Source organism: Geotrypetes seraphini, chromosome 3 (genome assembly GCF_902459505.1).
Source record: "Geotrypetes seraphini chromosome 3, aGeoSer1.1, whole genome shotgun sequence".
Taxonomy (NCBI): Eukaryota; Metazoa; Chordata; class Amphibia; order Gymnophiona; family Dermophiidae; genus Geotrypetes; species Geotrypetes seraphini.
The window spans coordinates 373,344,740-373,363,239 of NC_047086.1; the positions used below are offsets into that span (position 1 = coordinate 373,344,740).

General features: G+C 34.5%; 1 protein-coding gene across 2 annotated transcripts in view; it reads right to left on the bottom strand.

Annotated features, from left to right (window-relative positions):
* EML6 (EMAP like 6) overlaps window positions 1–18,500 on the bottom strand; it is a 523,485-nt gene that overhangs the window by 345,873 nt on the left and 159,112 nt on the right. For both annotated transcript variants that reach the window (XM_033938328.1, XM_033938329.1), the window contains exon 13: window positions 9,670–9,788. In XM_033938328.1, coding sequence (XP_033794219.1) covers window positions 9,670–9,788 — 119 coding nt within the window. The remainder of the gene's footprint in view (window positions 1–9,669; window positions 9,789–18,500) is intronic.

An 18,500-nucleotide genomic window follows, 5' to 3' on the forward strand; every position in this document is an offset into this window, starting at 1 on the left:
TGAGTCATGTTATCAGTATTCAAATGCCAAGGTTATATAAGGATCACAAAATATTTGTTGATACTTGGAAAACTATAAGATATATAAGTAATCTAACTCCTATTCCAATAACTAAATCAACGACTCAAACAATATGGCTCAATCCAAAGATCAAAGTTGGCGGTTTTAAAATTATCTGGAAACATTGGATGATTGCTGGAATTCGTATTTTAGAGGATGTAATGAATAAAGGTAAACTGCTTGAATTTTCACAATTGCAAAATAAATTCGGTTTGAATAAATCACAATATTTCAGATGGATGCAATTGAAGCAGGCCATTCAGACAGGGTTCTCTGAATGGAAAAACCTTAATAACTATCATAGTATGGAATTCTTATGTTTTCAGATAGACTCCATGGGTCACCAGGCCGCAATGTGGTATAAATTAATATCAGGATTTGTACATAAAAAGAAAAAAAATGGTCTTAGAGATATTTGGAGCATTGAGATTAAGCATCAGATTAATGCATCTCAATGGCCACGACTTTGGTCTTGGAGGTTAAGATGTACATTGTCAGCTTCTATGAGACAAACTTGGTTTTTTATTTTACATAGAGCTTTATGGACCCCTACACGTTTACATAGAATTGATAGCTCTAAGTCTAATAGATGCTGGCATTGTCATCTTGAAGCAGGGACATTAGATCATCTTTTATTCTATTGTCCATTCATATTAATATTTTGGAAATCAATTTGGCCTCAAATTAATAGGATGTTAGAAAATCCGGTAGCCTTGACATATGATACGATTTTGTTTGGTACTGCAATGAGAGCTCGAAGTCAAATTTCATCAAATAACAATAAACTTTTATTTATATTGACTGGAGTAGCAGTTCAACAAATTACACATAACTGGAAAAATTGTGACAGATTAAACTATAATTTTTGGTGGAACTCAGTTTGCCATATATATAAGATGGAGCGTACATTTGCAACACAAAAAGGATATATGGATAAGTTCAAGAAGATTTGGGGACCATTAACAGATTTTTGCATTGACTGATTTTAATTTTTTCCCATAATAAGATAATGGTTAAAGAAGGGAGGGAGGGAAGGGGTAAGGAATTTATTCTCTTTATTATACATTATAAAAAATATATCATAATGAGTGATAGTCTTATGAGAAATTAACGTGATAAAGGGAGGGAAAAGGGTTCATAATTAAATAATAATTGATAAAATCATTACAATATATATGTTATATAAATTCATAAGAAAAATAATATAAAATATGGTTTATATAAAGTACATTATAGAGATATCAAGTGTATTGTTAAGATAATTGTATGGAAAATTTATAACACTTGTTGATATATGAAAAAATCAATAAAAAACTTAAAACAAAAGAAGAATAAGCCTCCAAAAATAAGGGACCAGGTTTACCCACCAAGATGTACACTGAAGCAATCACCTCTTTAATTCAGTATGCCCATGTTTTCCTATGTTATTGGTACCTACATGTACCAAGACAGCTTGCTCCTCCCCAGCACTATCTAAAATCCTAGCTAGGTGATGCGTGAGTTCTGCCACCTTTGCACCAGGCTGGCAAGTGACTAGGTGATCCTTACTACATCAGCCACCCAGTTATCTATATGTCTAATGATCAAATTACCAACTACAACGGCTAATCCAAAATAAACATTTTTTTTTTAATAATAATTCTTTATTCATTTTTCATCTTACAACAAATACATATATATTAAATATGTCAATTATAACATCATTTGAAATTCTTTCATTTATTAGTATATAATAATTTTATCCCATCCCACCCTCCCTTTCATTCTTACATTCAATCAAATGTTTCACATCAATAATCTTTCCTAATGATCTAATCATTTAATAAATTCAAATTCCCCCCTCCCATCCCTTCTACCTTAGATTGTATTTATAATGTAAAATGGCATCTACCCATTGCAATATTTTGTTAATGGTCCCCATATCTCATTAAATTTATTAAAATTCCCTTTTTGTACCGCTGTTGTTCTCTCCATTTTGTAAATATGACATATTGAATTCTACCAGAAATTATAATTAAGTCTATTCCAATTTTTCCAATTACTTGTGATCTATTGTATGGCAACTCCTGTCATAATCATTAAAAGTTTATTATTCTTTGATGAAATTTGGCTCTTTATTCTCATTGCCATACCGAATAAAATCATATCATAGGATAATGCCACATGATTCTCCAATAAACAATTAATTTGGGGCCAAACTGATTTCCAAAAAGTCATAATAAATATAAAAATGTTATTGAATATTCATCAATTGTATTTTAACATGTTGTACACTTTCTATAAAATTTGAAAATTAAAAATATTAATATTAAAGTAATAAAAGGGTGGGGGGAGGGGGAGGGGGAAAATCAAATTTAGACATATAATGTATTAGATATAAAAGTGATAATATATATTTATCAATTGTACTTTAATATTTTGTACACTTTATGTAAAATTTGAAAATAAAAAATAATGGGAAAAAAAAAAAAAGTCATAATAAAAGGACAATAGAATAATAAATGATCTAAAGTCCCTGCTTCAAGATTACAGTAACAGCATCTATTAGATTTAGAGGAATCTAACTTTTGTAATCGAACTGGGGTCCAAAATGCTCTATGTAACAAAAAGAACCAAGTTTGTTTCATAGATGCGGACACTGTACATCTCATCCTCCAAGACCAAATTTGTGGCCACTGAGACGCATTAATTTGATGCTTAATCTCAATACTTCAAATGTCTCTAAGACCTGTCTTTGTTTTTTTATTCATATATCCAAATATCAAATTTATACCATTGTGCGGCTTGGTGTCCCAGGAAGTCTGCCTGAAAGCACCAGAATTCCAAACTATACTGATTATTAAGATTTTTCTATTCAGGGAACCCCTCCTGAATAGCTTGCTTCAGTTGCAACCATCTAAAACTTTGTGATTTATTAAGACCATATTTATGTTGCAACTGTGAAAAATCAAGCAGTTTACCATTTGAAATGACATCACCTAAAATCCGTATACCTGCAATAATCCAATGCTTTCAAACGACTTTAAATCCGCCAATTCGAATCTTGGAGTTTAACCAAATTGTTTGATTTATTGACTTATGAATTGGTATTGGTGTTACATTACTAACAAAGCATAATGTTTTCCATGTATCTATTAATATCCTATTCTTTTTATATATTCTAGGTATCTTAATGCTGAGAACATGACATAAACGTAAAGGGAACATGAGTCGCCATTCCAACCATAGCCAATCTGGAGTATCTTCCATGAGCTCTGGGAGGACCCAATACAAACCCTGGCGTAAAATATAAGCTTGATGATACCTATAAAAATTTGGAAAATTTACCCCACCCTCTGTAATTGGTTTTTGTAAAGATACTAAAGCAATTCTATGCATTTTACCTAGCCAAATAAATTTTGTAAGAATACGATTTAATTTTTTATAAAAGGCCCACAGGCAATATCATCATTTTGATTGTTTGAACTCTCCCCCACCAAGAAAGATGTAAAGGATTCCATTGCTCATACATTTCTGAAACCTTTTTTATCAAATATTTTTCATTCTCTTTCATTGTGTCCTCCAGCGTATTTTTAATCCAAATTCCTAAATATTTTAATCCATCTTCCTTCCATATAAAAGAGAATGAGTTAAACAAGCCCTTTGTACAATGCACATTAAGTGGAAGAATTTCTGATTTACTCCAATTTATCTTATATCCTGAAAATTTTCCAAATTTCTCAATCAATTCAAGCAAGCATTGAATGGTAGTTCCTAGATTTCTCAAATGAAGCAGTATATCATCTGCATATGCAGAGACTTTATATTCCCGATCTGAATAAGGAATACCCTATATCCCCTTAGCTTGTTGAATGGCTAATAACAAGGCTTCTAATACAATATCAAAAAGCAAAGGAGATAATGGACAGCCTTGTCTAACCCCTCTCTGCAAGTTAAAACGCTCTGATACATTATTATTAATATACAATCTTGCAGCAGGGGAGCTATACAATGTTTGAATCATTTGTATAAATCCTGAATCTATGCAAAAACAATCTAATGCCTGATACATGAAAGTCCATTCCACACGATCAAAGGCTTTCTTTGCATCCAAAGATACAGAGGAAGCTGGATCTTTCATGGCTTTTGTTAAATTTAATTTATGAAAAGCCAATCTGGTATTATTAGATGAATGTCTCTTAACAACAAATCCAGTTTGGTGCATATCAATAATAAAAGGGAGATCTTTGGCTAAACGTAAAGCCAATGTTTTAGCCAAAAGTTTTCCATCTACATTGATTAACGAAATAGGCCTGTAGTTTGAAACCAAAGTGGGATCTTTATTTGGTTTTGGCAAAACTATAGTTAATGATTCTGCCATAGTACCTGTAATGCAACCCTTAGTTGAGACTGATATAAATTTAATAAATGAAGTAATAGGGTAATTTGGAATATTTTATAAAACTCAACTGTGAAACCGTCACCACCTGGAGCGGATCCAACTCTAAGAGATTTCAATGCTGTTTCTAATTCTTTTAATGATATAGGCTCTTCTAAACTTTTTTTTATATGTTCAGGAATTTTCGGCCCTTCAATGAGATTCAAAAATTCTAATCCATCCTTTTCTCTACTTTCATAAGGCTCAGAAGAATATAGGTCTTTATAAAAATTTAGAAATTGACTTAAAATATTTTAAATTTGAGTATGTGTATCACCTTTCTCGTCTCTTATTGCCACAATTTTTGTTATTCTTTTCTTTAAGATAATTTGCCAATAATCTTCCCACCTTATTTGAGCTTCCATAATACAGAGTTTGTTGGGAAAACAAGTCTTTCCTTATCAACTTTGAAGATATCTCATTATATTTGCCCTTTGCTTTTAAAAGAGCCTGTAGTGTATTTTGCTCCCACTTATCAATTAGTTTAGATTCCAACTGCTTAATTTCTTTTTCATTTTGTTGAATTATCATCTTGTCACCTTACCTGTTCAACCTTTATGGCAAAGTTATCTTCAGAAAAGCAAATTTGGAAGAAGAGAGAATTGGTTTTAAAGTTGGTGGCTGAAATATAAACAACCTGCGCTATGCAGATTATACAACGCTCATCACCAGCAACAAAGAAGACATGCTGTACCTACTGAGAAAAGTCAAAACCGAAAATGATAACATAGGAATAGAACTGAACATAAGACAGGGAAATACTTTTAAAACCAATTGGAGGAAATATTTTTTCACTCAGAGAATAGTTAAGCTATGGAACGCGTTGCCAGAGGATGTGGTAAGAGCGGATAGCATAGCTGGTTTTAAGAAAGGTTTGGACAAGTTCCTGGAGGAAAAGTCCATAGTCTGTTATTGAGAAAAACACAGGGGAAGCTACTGCTTGCCCTGAATCGGTAGCATGGAATATTGCTACACCTTGGGTTTTGGTCAGGTACTAGTGACCTGCATTGGCCACTGTGAGAATGGGCTACTGGGCTTGATGGACCATTGGTCTGACCCAGTAAGGCTATTCTTATGTTCTTATCATGAATACGGAAAATGATGAAGATTTTGAGCTTGAAGGTGAAAGAAGTTGTAAAGGATTTCAATCTCCTGGACTCTTCCATAAACAAAGAAGCAACTAGCGAGGAAGAAATACTCCACAGAATAGCACTTGGTCGCTCTTCAATGAAGGCTCTTGACAAAGTATTCAAAAGCAAGGAAATAACAATCCAAAAGAAGATCAGAGTTTTCCACACGCTCATTTTCTCAGTAGTCAATTACGGATGTGAAAGCTGGACACTACAGAAACAAAAAGGAAAGTAGATCGACTCATTTGAGCTTTGGTGCTGGAGGAAGATTTTATGCGTGCCAAGGACTACCAGAAGAACTAACAAATCAATTCTGGAAGAGATCAAACCAGCTATGTCACTCGAAGCCCAAATGGTGACGTTACGACTGTCTTATTTTGGTCACACCGTCAGAAGAGAAAGATCATTGGAGAAGGACATGATGTTTTGGAAGATTGAAGGAACCAGGCAAAGAAGGTGACCTGTAATCAGATGGCTGACCAGGGGAGGATGCTGGAGAACTTTAATTGATTAGCACAAAACCAATTTCTTTTTTAGATCTGTAATTCATCAATCGCTAGGACTCAAACATGAGTTGATGGTACCTACCAATCAGCATCATTTATTTTTTGTTCAAAATAACCCTTCTTAAGTTATGTCAATAATTTAACACCTATACCAATACATAAATTGACAAATCAAACTATATGGCTAAACTCCAAGATTCAAACTGGCAGATTTAAGGTCATCTGGAAGCATTGGCTGATAGCAGGAATACGTATTTTGGATGATGTCATTTCAAATGGTAAACTGCTTGATTTTTCACAGTTGCAACATAAATATGGTTTTAATAAATCACAAAGTTTCAGATGGTTGCAACTGAAGCAGGCTATTCAGGCAGGGTTCCCTGAATAGAAAAACCTTAACAATCAATACAGTTTGGAGTTTTTATGCTTTCAGGTGGACTTCCTGGGACACCAGGCCACACAGTGGTATAAATTGATATCTGGATTTGTGAGTAAAAAGCCAAAAATTGGTCTAAGGGATATTTGGAGCATTGAGATTAAGCATCAAATTTCTGCTTCTCAATGGCCACGAATTTGGTCTTGGAGGATGAGATGTACAGTGTCTGCATCTATGAGACAAACTTGTTTTCTTCTCTTGCATAGAGCATTTTGGACCCCAGTTCGATTACAAAAGTTAGATAGCCCTAAGTTTAATAGATGCTGGCATTGTAATCTTGAAGCAGGAACTCTAGATCATTTATTATTCTATTGTCCCTTTATCATGGCCTTTTGGAAATCAATTTGGAGCCTATATTCTAAGACAGGGTATGTATTGGATCCTTCCAGAACTCATGGAAAATGTACAAGATTGGTTATACTTGGAATGGCGGCTCCTGTTTCCTTTGCATTTGTCTCATCTTATTAGTATAAAATTGCCCATGAAATATAAAAATAATAGAATTTTGTTGGATACATGGAAGACCTTACGTTTTGTTAGTAATTTATCACCAGAGCCAATTTCTAAATCATTAAATCAATCCATTTGGGTAAACTCCAAGATCAAAATTGGCGGGTTTAAAATCGTCTGGAAGCAATGGATTATTACAGGCATATGGACTTTAAATGATGTTATTATAAATGGTTAATTGCTTAGTTTTTCACAATTGCAACATAAATTTGGTTTAAATAAGTCACAAAACTTTAAATGGTTGCAATTGAAGCAGGCTATTCAGGAGGGGTTCCTTGAATGGAAAGTTCTTAATTCTCAGTATAGTTTGGAATTCCTATGCTTTCAGGCGGATTTCTTGGGTCACCAAGCCGCACAGTGATATAAATTGTTGTATGGATATTTGAATAAAAAACAAAAAACTGTCCTTAGAGATATTTGGAGCATTGAGCTTGGGCACCAAATTTCTGCCTATCAATGACTACGATTTTGGTCTTGGAGAATAAAAACCACAAGGGCAGCATCTATGAGACAGACTTGTTTTTTTTTTGTTGCATAGAGCTTTTTGAACCCCAGTTCGTTTACAGAAGTTGGATAGCTCTAGGTCCAATAGATGCTGGCATTGTGGTTTAGAAGTTGGGACATTGTACCATTTAATATTTTTCTGTCCCTATATAAACGCCTTTTGGAAGTTAATTTGGTCCCAAATTAATTCATTGTTGGAAAATAATGTTGCCCTTTCATTTGACACTATATTATTTGGTACATCAATGAGATTTAAAAGTCCAATTTCTGCAAATAATAATAAACTTCTATTGATATTGACAGGGATTGCCATTCAGCAGATTACTGGAAATTGGAAAGATTACACTAAACTTAATTATACTTTTTGATGGAATTCAGTATGCCATATATATATATAAAATGGAAAGGGTGCTTGCCATGCAACAAGGAAATTATAAGTTCAAAAAGATTTGGGGGCCATTGATTATTTATTCTAATGATCAGACATCTTAAACACTTTAGTATTAGATAAGATATAGGGGGTGGGATTGTGAAAGGTAATAATTGATAACTGTTTGTTATTAATGTATGGATGGGTGGGATGGGACTCTTTTATATCTATGTATTTGGGGGAATATAAGTAAGATTGTCAAGTGATTAGTTAAAATTTTTCTGATTGTTTATTATACACTTGTTGTAATATTTGAAAATGAATAAAGATTAAAAAAAAAAAAAAGGAAATCAATTTGGAGCCAAATTAATTGTTTATTGGAGAATCCTGTGGCATTATCGTATGATACGATTCTATTTGGTATGTCAATGAGAACACAGAGCCAAATTTCATCAAAAAATAACAGACTTTTATTATGACAGGAGTCGCTATACAACATATCACAAGTAATTGGAAGAATTGGAATAGACTCAATTATAATTTCTGGTGGAATTCATTATGTCACATTTATAAAATGGAAAGAACAATAGCTATACAAAAAGGGAATTATAAGAAATTTGAAGAGATATGGGGGCCATTGACAAAATATTGCAAAGAATAGATACCATTTTACCGCCTGCTCAAGAGGAGGTGGTAGCGGCTGGAAAATTAGTGTGCGTTATTACACGCGTTAAACCGTTAATGCGGCTTCGTAAAAGGAGCCCTAAATATTGTAAAGATTGATTTATTTATGTAAATGAGGAAAACACACACATCCGGGGAGAGGGGGAGGGGGATATGTTTTGGCACTGATTAAGAGGTATGGATAGGTTGTTTACAGATATTTTTATGAGTTGTTGTTCAATTGGGAAAAGGGGTGGGGAAAAATAAGTCTTGTCATTATTTCTATTAAGTTTATTGTGCTGGAATGTTAATATTTTATGTAAATGCATCATCTCTTGTGCACAATTGTAGTTTTGAAAATGAATAAAGAATTTTTTAAAAAAGAGAAGAATATCTTTCACACGGTGTCAGGTCAAAAGCGCGCCGGGACAAAGGCGCGCCCAGACAATTGAGTGCAGTGCGGAGGTGCACGCCGCTGAAAATAGCTGTTTTTAGGGCTTCGACAGGGGGGGTGGGGGGGGGAACCCCCCCACTTTACTTAATAGAGATTGCGCCGCATTGTGGGGGGTGTTGTGGGTGGTTTGGGGGGTTGTAACCCCCACATTTTACTGAAAACTTCACTTTTTCCCTGTTTTTAGGGAAAAAGTTAAGTTTACAGTAAAATGTGGAGGGTTACAACCCCCCAAACTCCCCATAACGCCAGCGCGATATCTATTAAGTAAAGTGGGGGGGGGGTTCCCCAACAAACACCCCCCCCCCGTTGGAGCCCCTAAAAACAGTAATTTTGAGCGGCGCACGCATCCGCGCTGCGCTCAATTGTCCGGGCACGCCTTTGTCTTTCGCGCCGTTGTCTATGAACCCTTTCACACAGTTGACTGGTCTGGGATATCAAAGTTTAAAAAGCCTGTGTATTCTTACAGTATATTGAAAGTAATAGCTATGAAAAACTAAAATGTATTCCAATTAGACATAAAAGTACATAATTCACTGGCTTTAGAAAACTAATAAAAAATTATTTCTATATAAATCTGCTTACACAAAGAAGGAAACTATCAAGCTTTATTTTTAGTTACCCATGAACAAACTGCAGTTTTAAACTCTCCTCTGGTGCCTTTTCTTTTTTAAGTGAGGGTACCAAATGATTTTTTTCTTTACTTTGTTGTTTCAGCTGAGGTAGATCTTCTTTGTAAACCTAAAAAAATAATAGCCATATTTAAGAAGAACCATACTTACAGAAGGTATTCAACATATGACTGATGCCTTGGGAGATATGAAATTTTTATTTGTAGTTAGGCATACCTGCATTTAGATGCCTATTGATGTGCATACAGTAAATTCAGAACAGATGCCACATACATATACACTTGCTCTAAGCACTATTCTGTAAGCTGATGCATAAGCGGCATAACATGCAATTGAAAAAAGGGGAACCACCTTTTAGCGCCCTCTGTGTGTCTGTCATCATTAGATTTTAAGCTCTTCTGAGCAGGGACCATCTCTTTCATATACAATGTACAGCGCTGCATACACCTGGTAGCACTATAGAAATAATAAGTTGTTGTACATGTGGAAGGAGCATGGGTGAAATGTGGGAATGTCACCCTCAACATGCACATCTTACAAACTCAGATGCATGGGTTGATTGATTGATCCAAGCATGCCCAGCTACACCTCCCCTTAACTTAGAATAACTGAGCATGCTTTCTTTTTGGCTCATCATGAGGATTTGTACTAGTATTCTGCAAAGGCATATATTTAGGCAAGATGAAACCTGTCACCACTCATTCTTATCTGTGGACAAAGTAAGCTTTCTTGCCTTGGGTTTCAGAGCAGTGCATTCTTCCCCTACCCCAGGCTTTAAAGGGGGCCTACAAGTTCATTTTCCTTTAGCCTAGCTAAAGCAGGAGGACCTTTTCTCCTTGGCCTTCATGGCTGTCCTAGGACAAGGACCCTTGAAGCTTCTGGCTCTGAATCCTTGTCACAAGCTTTATGAATAACCAAGGCCAAGACAAACACCATGACCTATCCAGGGGCAATAAAATAATTGGTAGCTCATGAAACACAAAGCATTCAGTCTAGGAGTTTGACAATCAGATAGCCATGGCCCAATAAAATAGGCCAGTTCTGGCTGTGTCTCCTATCAAGTCCCTAAGTTTATCAAGCATGTTACAAATCAAGCATACATTTTAAAGAGAATACAAGGCATAGGGAGGGTTTCAAAAGGGCAACCAGCAACCAGCACAGACATCTGGCTTAAAATTTAGTAACTATGCAATCCCTATTCAAGCTCCACTCCAGCCCATTCAAATCTATCCAGTCATGATAGAGCAGAGACTGTAGAAATCTGTCATTACTAACTTTGCTTCCCAATTACTGGCTTTGCCTTCTATGTCACAAAGTTTGTTTGGATCCATTCTCTTTCTATCCCAAGCTTTTTTGAATTCTATTATCATTTTTCAAGCTTTACCACATCCCTCTGGAGGGCATTCCAGGGCATTTTCCCCCACCCTCTACCAACCTCGCCATGAAAACATACATCTTGACGATTACTAAGTCAGCCCTTTGCAACCTCAATTCATGTCCTCTAGTTCTACTGCCTTACAGATTGGAATGTTTGCTTATTCATTAATCCTTTCAAATATTTGAATATCTAGAATCATATCACCACCTATCTCTCCTTTCTTCCAGGATATACATCTTATGGTCCTCAAGTCTTTCCTCACAAGTCTTTCTCTGAACCACTTCAAGTCTTTTATGTCCTTAGAAATATAAGGACCTCCAGGACCTCCAAAATTGAACACAATACTTCAAGTGGGGCCTCATCAATGACTTGTACCAACACTTCCTTTCTTCCGTTGGTTATACCTTGCTCTATGCAGCCTAGCATCTTCTGGCCATGGCTACCGTTTTGTCACATTGTTTTATCACCTTGGGATCCTCACACACCATCACCCCAAGGTTCCTCTCCTGAGTTGTGCCAATCAATCTTTCACCTCTTATATCTCATTTGGATTTCTGCATCCCAAGTGCATCATCCTGCATTAAATTTAACCTGCCAGAACTTTGATCATTCTTCTAAGTTTTGGAGATCTCTTCTCATGGTTTCTACTCTCTCTAGGCTATTCACTCTGTTGGCAATCTTTCTGTCATCTACAAAAGGGAAACTTTTCCTTCTAACCTTTCAACACTGTATTTCATGAATATATTAAACAGAACAGGCCCTAGTACTGACCCTCAAGATACTCCATTACTTACCTTCCTTTCCTCTGAGCGAATTCCATTTACTATCACCCTCTATAGCCTGTCAAACAACTAATTTCCAATCCAGTTCACCACTTTGGGTCCTACATTCAGCCCTCTCAGCTTATTCATGAGTCTTCTGTAAGAAACCATATCAAACTCTGCTGAAATCCAAGTAGATTACATCTAGCACGTATCCTTTATCCAGTTCTTTGGTTACCCCGTCAAAGAAGTCAATCAGATTTGATTGGCAGGATTTTCCTTTGGTAAAACCATGATGCCTCTGATTCTGCAACCCATTGGATTCTAGAAAGTTAACTACCTCTTCCTTCAGAAGCAACACCATTATTTTTCCTAATACTGAAGTGAGGGATACCGCCCTTAGTTTCCCACTTCTTCTCTGTCCCCACTTTTATGAAGAGGGTCCATATCCACTCATTTCAAATTCCACAGAACCTCATCTGTCTCTATAGATCTATTAAATGAATTCTTAAGAGTCCCACCAGGATTTCTCTGAGCTTCCTCAGTATTCTAGGATGTATCCCACACAGACTCAAAGCTTTGTACACTTACAGATTTTCAAATCGCTAATAAACACCTTCTTTCATGAATAGTGCAATATCAACTCCATTTCCAGATATATCCTTCACAGCCAACTGTGGTTCTTCTCCAGGCTTTTCTCTGTGAACACTGAAGTGCAGTATTTGTTTAGCACATTTGCTTTATCCCTGTCTCTCCACATTGCTTACAATTCCATTCCTAGCCTTTCTCCTTTCCCCAATATATTGAAAAAGGTCTTGTCACTTCTCTTTACATTTTTAGCCATTTTTTTATTCCATTGTGTGCTTGTTAGCCATATTGCTCCATTTGCTTCTTTGAGTTTAATCCAGTAATATGATTTTTTTGTTACAGTCTTCTATATTTCTTGAACACAGTCTCTTTTGCCCTTATTTTTTTGGGCAACCTTTAGAGAACCATATCAGCTTCCTGTTTCTCTTGGTTTTGTTTATATCAGCTTTTAGCTTGGATCACTGCTCTTCCACTTCAATGCCTGCCCATGCTGTCAGCTCATTATTTAGATACTCCTTCATTTCACAAAAACCAGCATGTCTGAAATCCGGTACTTAAGGGTTTTGTGTGTCTGCACCCTGCCTTTGCTCTTACTTGTATATCAAACCATATTATGTGATGGTCACTATTGCCTAGGTGGGCATGCACCCAAACATTAGAAACAGTTCCTCCATTTCTAAGCATTAGAACTAACATCATCCCTTCTCTGGTGGGTTCCATCATCATTTGACAGAGAAGGCACTTTGACAGGCATCTACAATCTTTCTGTTTTTTATGATTCTGCCAACAAGACATTCCAATCCACATCAGGCAAGTTTTACCCCCTCTTCTATTAAACTGTGCTAGCAGTTTTTAGCGCAGAGAGCCACGTTGAATGGCCCACACTGCTCCCGACACTCACTGAGTTCTTATGATCATCGGGAGCAGCGCGGGCCATTCAGCGCGGCTCACTGCGCTAAAAACTGCTAGCACAGTTTAATAGAAGAGGACCTTAGTTTCAAACATAATCTTTTTCTGTGCCACACACTATAAAGTCCCAGGAGAACAGGCGATACCAACTTCCCAAAAACTCAGAAAGTAGTAGGCAAACAGCGAAGGAGACTCTGGTGTCCAATCACATTTATTATATATCAAGACTCAACACGATCGTGTTTCGGCCCTCAAATGGGCCTGCTTCAGGAGTCTAAATAAACATATATATAAAAAAAATATATAAAAATGAACATAAACAACTTTCATTTTGAAAAACATTCCAAGAAAAGTTATAAAAAAACTTTTGTAATAATAATAATTTATTTTCTTATACACAGCCCAATCGGAAGTTCCAGCCAGTTCACAGCAAGAGAACTGAGACATATCAGCGAAGACACAAAATACAGTAGAATTCAGTGAAATACAATATGATGCAGTACAATGTAATATAATATAAAATCATGGCATAAATTTATCAAACAAATAGGTTTTTATCGATTTTCTGAACTCAAGGTAAGATTGGGATTGGGCAACTCAAGGTAAGATTGGGATTGGGCAAATAAAGACACTAGAAGTAACAACTCTAAACCAGTATAAATGAACCAGGTATTAAAGTTCCTGTTATCCAAGGGCAAGGCCCACATAATTTCAAAAGATCATATACATTAAAATTGGGTTAATCCTTATTAGTTCAATAAAAGGTAATGCTACATGCATAGTAACATAGTAAATGACAGCAGGTCCATCCAGTCTGCCGATTAGTTATATCCACATTTCAGAAGATGAACAATAAAACAAACTACTAAAACTATAATTTCAGGAACTGATCATCAGAAAACTTATATGTCAAAAAAATGTGTATATACAAAAAAATTTTTGTATATGTATATTAAAATTTTTTTGTATACATATATAAAACAATCATGTGAACTATAAAAATGACCATAAAACATGTATATCAAAATTTAATAATAAAAAAGCCTAAAAATACTCTTAGGGATATTTGGAGCATTGAGATTAAGCATGATATTTCAGCATCTCAATGGCCACAAATTTGGTCTTGGAGAATTCAATCTACGGATCAAGTAATTTGTTTATTAGAAAATCACGTAGCATTAACTTATGATACTGTACTTTTTGGTATGTCTATGAGAAAAAAGAGTCAGATATCAATGTGTAATAACAAACTTTTATTGATTTTGACCGGAGTAGCCATTCAACATATTACTAATAACTGGAAAGACCATAGTAGGCTCAATTTTAAATTTTGGTGGAATTCAGTTTGCCACATATACAGAATGGAAAGATCAATAGCGGTGCAAAATGGAAATTATAAAAACTTTATTAAAATTTGGGAACCATTAACGTCCTTTTGTCATGATTGATGCCATTTTTCTAATATTTCTACATTTAATATGTAAGATAAGGGTGGGGAGGGGGGAGGGTCTCTATTATATGAAAAATAAAAATTACTAAAGGGATTTCAGGATGGGAGAGGGAGGGTTATATTTACAACTATAAGTTATAATGATAAGATGTACAAGTGGTTAAATCTATGTTATTGTGTTGCAATTTTTGTACACTTGATGAAAGTTTTAAAATGAATAAAGAATTTATAAAAAAAATAAAAAATAAAAATGCTTTGTGTTGTACACTTTGGGCTCCTTTTACTAAGGTGCGCTAGCGTTTTTAGCACATGCAGCAGATTCGCACACGCTAACCCCGCGCTACACGGCTAGAACTAACATCAGCTCAGTGCTGGCATTAGCGTCTAGCACGCGTAGCATTGTAGTGCGCGCTACTCCACGTGTTAATGCCCTAACGCTGCTTAGTAAAAGGAGCTCTTTGTATTGATCATTTGTGAAAATTCATATGACACAAAATACATACATGATAAGTGAACATACCTGAAATATGATTGAGGGTATGTATATTCTTCTTCTAAAGTAGTTACAGATCAATAATGCTACATTATCATTCTTTCTCTTGCAAATTTCTTGCTTTCTCTCTTCTTTTCTTCTGCTTTCTTCTTTGTTTCTTTTTCTTTTTTTTCTTTTCTTCTATTCTCTCTTTTTCCTTTCTCTATACTATACTAATTATTATTTTCCTATTATGCTCTTTACATTTCATTTTATCATTTTCATTTATTAAAACAGAAACATGTATATTGTTTTTTGTGATTTAAATGTGGGTTTTAAAAATATTTTTAAATGTATTAATTCATATTTTTTATAATCATGTTAATGCATGTATATATAATTGTTTAGTACTTTTTTTTAAATATTTTATTTATAAATTTTTCATTCTTACAATAATTTAATTTTACATAAACTTCAATTAATACATGAAAAATTGTGATTACAAGTAATTCATCTTATCACATAAAATATAACCCTCCCCTTTCTTCATTTCTTAAATCCATATAATATACATTCCCACCCTTCCCCAATCTAATATATCCATTACTAATGTGCTATGAAACCTGATCATTGGAATATCGAGTCAATGGTTCCCAAATTTTCTTAAAATTATGAATATTTCCCTATTGTAATGCTATTGTTTTTTCCATTTTGTATATATGACAGACTGAATTCCACCAAAATGTAAAATTTAATTTGGTGTAGTCCTTCCAATTTTGAGTTATTTGTTGCATGGCGACCCCTGTCAATATTAATAATAGTTTGTTATTGTTTGCTGAAATCGGACTCTGAGTTCTCATTGCTGTACCAAATAGTATAGTATCATATGAGAGTCCTACATGATTTTCTAGTAATTCATTAATTTGGGGCCAAATTAGTTTCCAAAATGCATTTATACAGGGACAAAAAAAAATTAAGTGATCTAATGTCCCGACTTCTACTCTGCAATGCCAGCATCTATTAGATCTAGTACTATCTATTTTTTGTAAACGCGTAGGGGTCCATAAAGTTCTATGTAACAAAAACAACCAAGTTTGACTCATAGATGCTGACTTTGTAGATCTTAATCTCCAGGACCAAAATCGTGGCCACTGAGATTCAGAAATTGTCTGACCAATCTCAATACTCCAAATATCCCTAAGTCCAGTTTTCTTTTTTTTTTGTTTAAAAATCCATTTAAAAATGTATACCATTTTGCGGCTTGGTGACCCAAAAAATCCGCCTGGAAACATAGAACCTGTAGACTATATTGAGTATTAAGAGCTTTCCATTCAGGGAACCCTGCCTGAATAGCTTGCTTCAATTGCAACCATTTAAAATATTGTGTTTTATTTAATCCAAATTTATGTTGCAATTGTGAAAAACTAAGCATTGCTCCTTCTGAAATAACATCATTCAATGTTCGTATATCTGCAATTATCCATTGTTTCCAGACGAGTTTGTATCCGCCAATCTTGATCCTGGAGTTTACCCAAATTGATTGATTTAATGATTTAGCAATTGGTTCTGGTGATAGATTACTGATATATCTTAATGTCTTCCAAGTATCCAACAGAATTCTGTTATCCTTATATCTTCTAGGCATGTTTATACTAATTAGATGTTCTAAATGTAATGGGAACAGGAGCCGCCATTCTAGATATAGCCAATCTGGTACATTCTCCATGAGATCTGGGAGGATCCAATACATACCCTGTCTTAGAATATAGGCTTGATGGTACCTATAAAAATTTGAAAAATTTACCCCTCCCTCCACAATTGGTCTTTGTAAAGATACTAAAGCAATTCTGGGTCTTTTCCCAAACCAAACAAATTTTGTAAGAATATTGTTTAACTTTTTATAAAATGACCCCTGAAAAAATATTGGTATCATACTCATTTGATAACAAACCACAGGCAATATCATCATTTTAATTGTTTGGACTCTACCCCACCAAGAAAGATGTAAAGGATTCCATTGCTCACACATTTCTGTTATTTTTTTTAATATAAGTTTTTCATTTTCTTTTACTGTATCTTCAATTGTATTTTTGATAATAATACCTAAATATTTTAATCCTTCTTCTTTCCAAATAAATGAATATGAATCAAAAAATCCTTTGGTACAGTGAACATTAATTGGAAGAATTTCCGATTTACTCCAATTAATTTTATATCCAGAAAATTTCCCAAATTTCTCTAGAAGATTAAGTAAACTTGGAACAGTATTCCCCGGTTCTCTTAAATATAATAATATATCATCTGCATATGCAGAGAGTTTAAATTCCCAGTAAGAAAATGGGATTCCCTTTATCTCCTTAGTTTGATTAATTGCAATTAATAAGGGTTCTAAAACAATATCAAAAAGTAAGGGGGACAAAGGACATCCTTGTCTAACTCCCCTACGCAAGTTAAATCTATCTGATAAATTGTTATTAATATATAATCTTGCACCAGGAGAGCTATACAATGTCTGAATCATTTTAATAAAACCGGGGCCTATTCCAAACCATTCCAGAGCTTGATACATATAACTCCATTCCACTCTATCAAATGCTTTTTCTGCATCTAAAGATAGCATAAAAGCTGGATCATTCATATTTTTCACTAAATTTAAAGAGTGGAATGCTAATCTAGTATTGTTTGATGAGTGTCTTTTAGCAATAAATCCTGTTTGGTGTACATCAATAATAAAAGGAAGAGCTTTTGCCAATCTTATTGCTAATACTTTAGCAATCAACTTACCATCTACATTTAATAAAGAGATAGGCCTGTAGTTTGAAACCAAGGTAGGATCCTTGTTTGGTTTTGGTAAGACAATAATTACCGAATCAGCCATAGTACCTGATATATTCCCATTATTTATTTGATATTGATACAAATTTTATAAATATGGTAAGATGATATTTTGAAATGTTTTATAGAATTCAACAGTATATCCATCACCACCCGGAGCGGATCCAACTTTAAGAGACTTCAATGCTGATTCTATTTCTTTTAAAGATATAGGATCTTCTAAACTTCGTTTTATATGATCCGGAACATTTGGTCCAATAAATGAGTTTAAGAAATTTAATCCCTCTTGTTCTTTATTTTCATAAGATTCAGAAGAATATAAATCTTTATAAAAATCAAGAAATTGTATTAAAATATCTTTGGTGTTAGTGTATGTGTTGCCTTGTGTATCTTTAATTGCAATAAACTTAGATTTCCTCTTTTTTGCT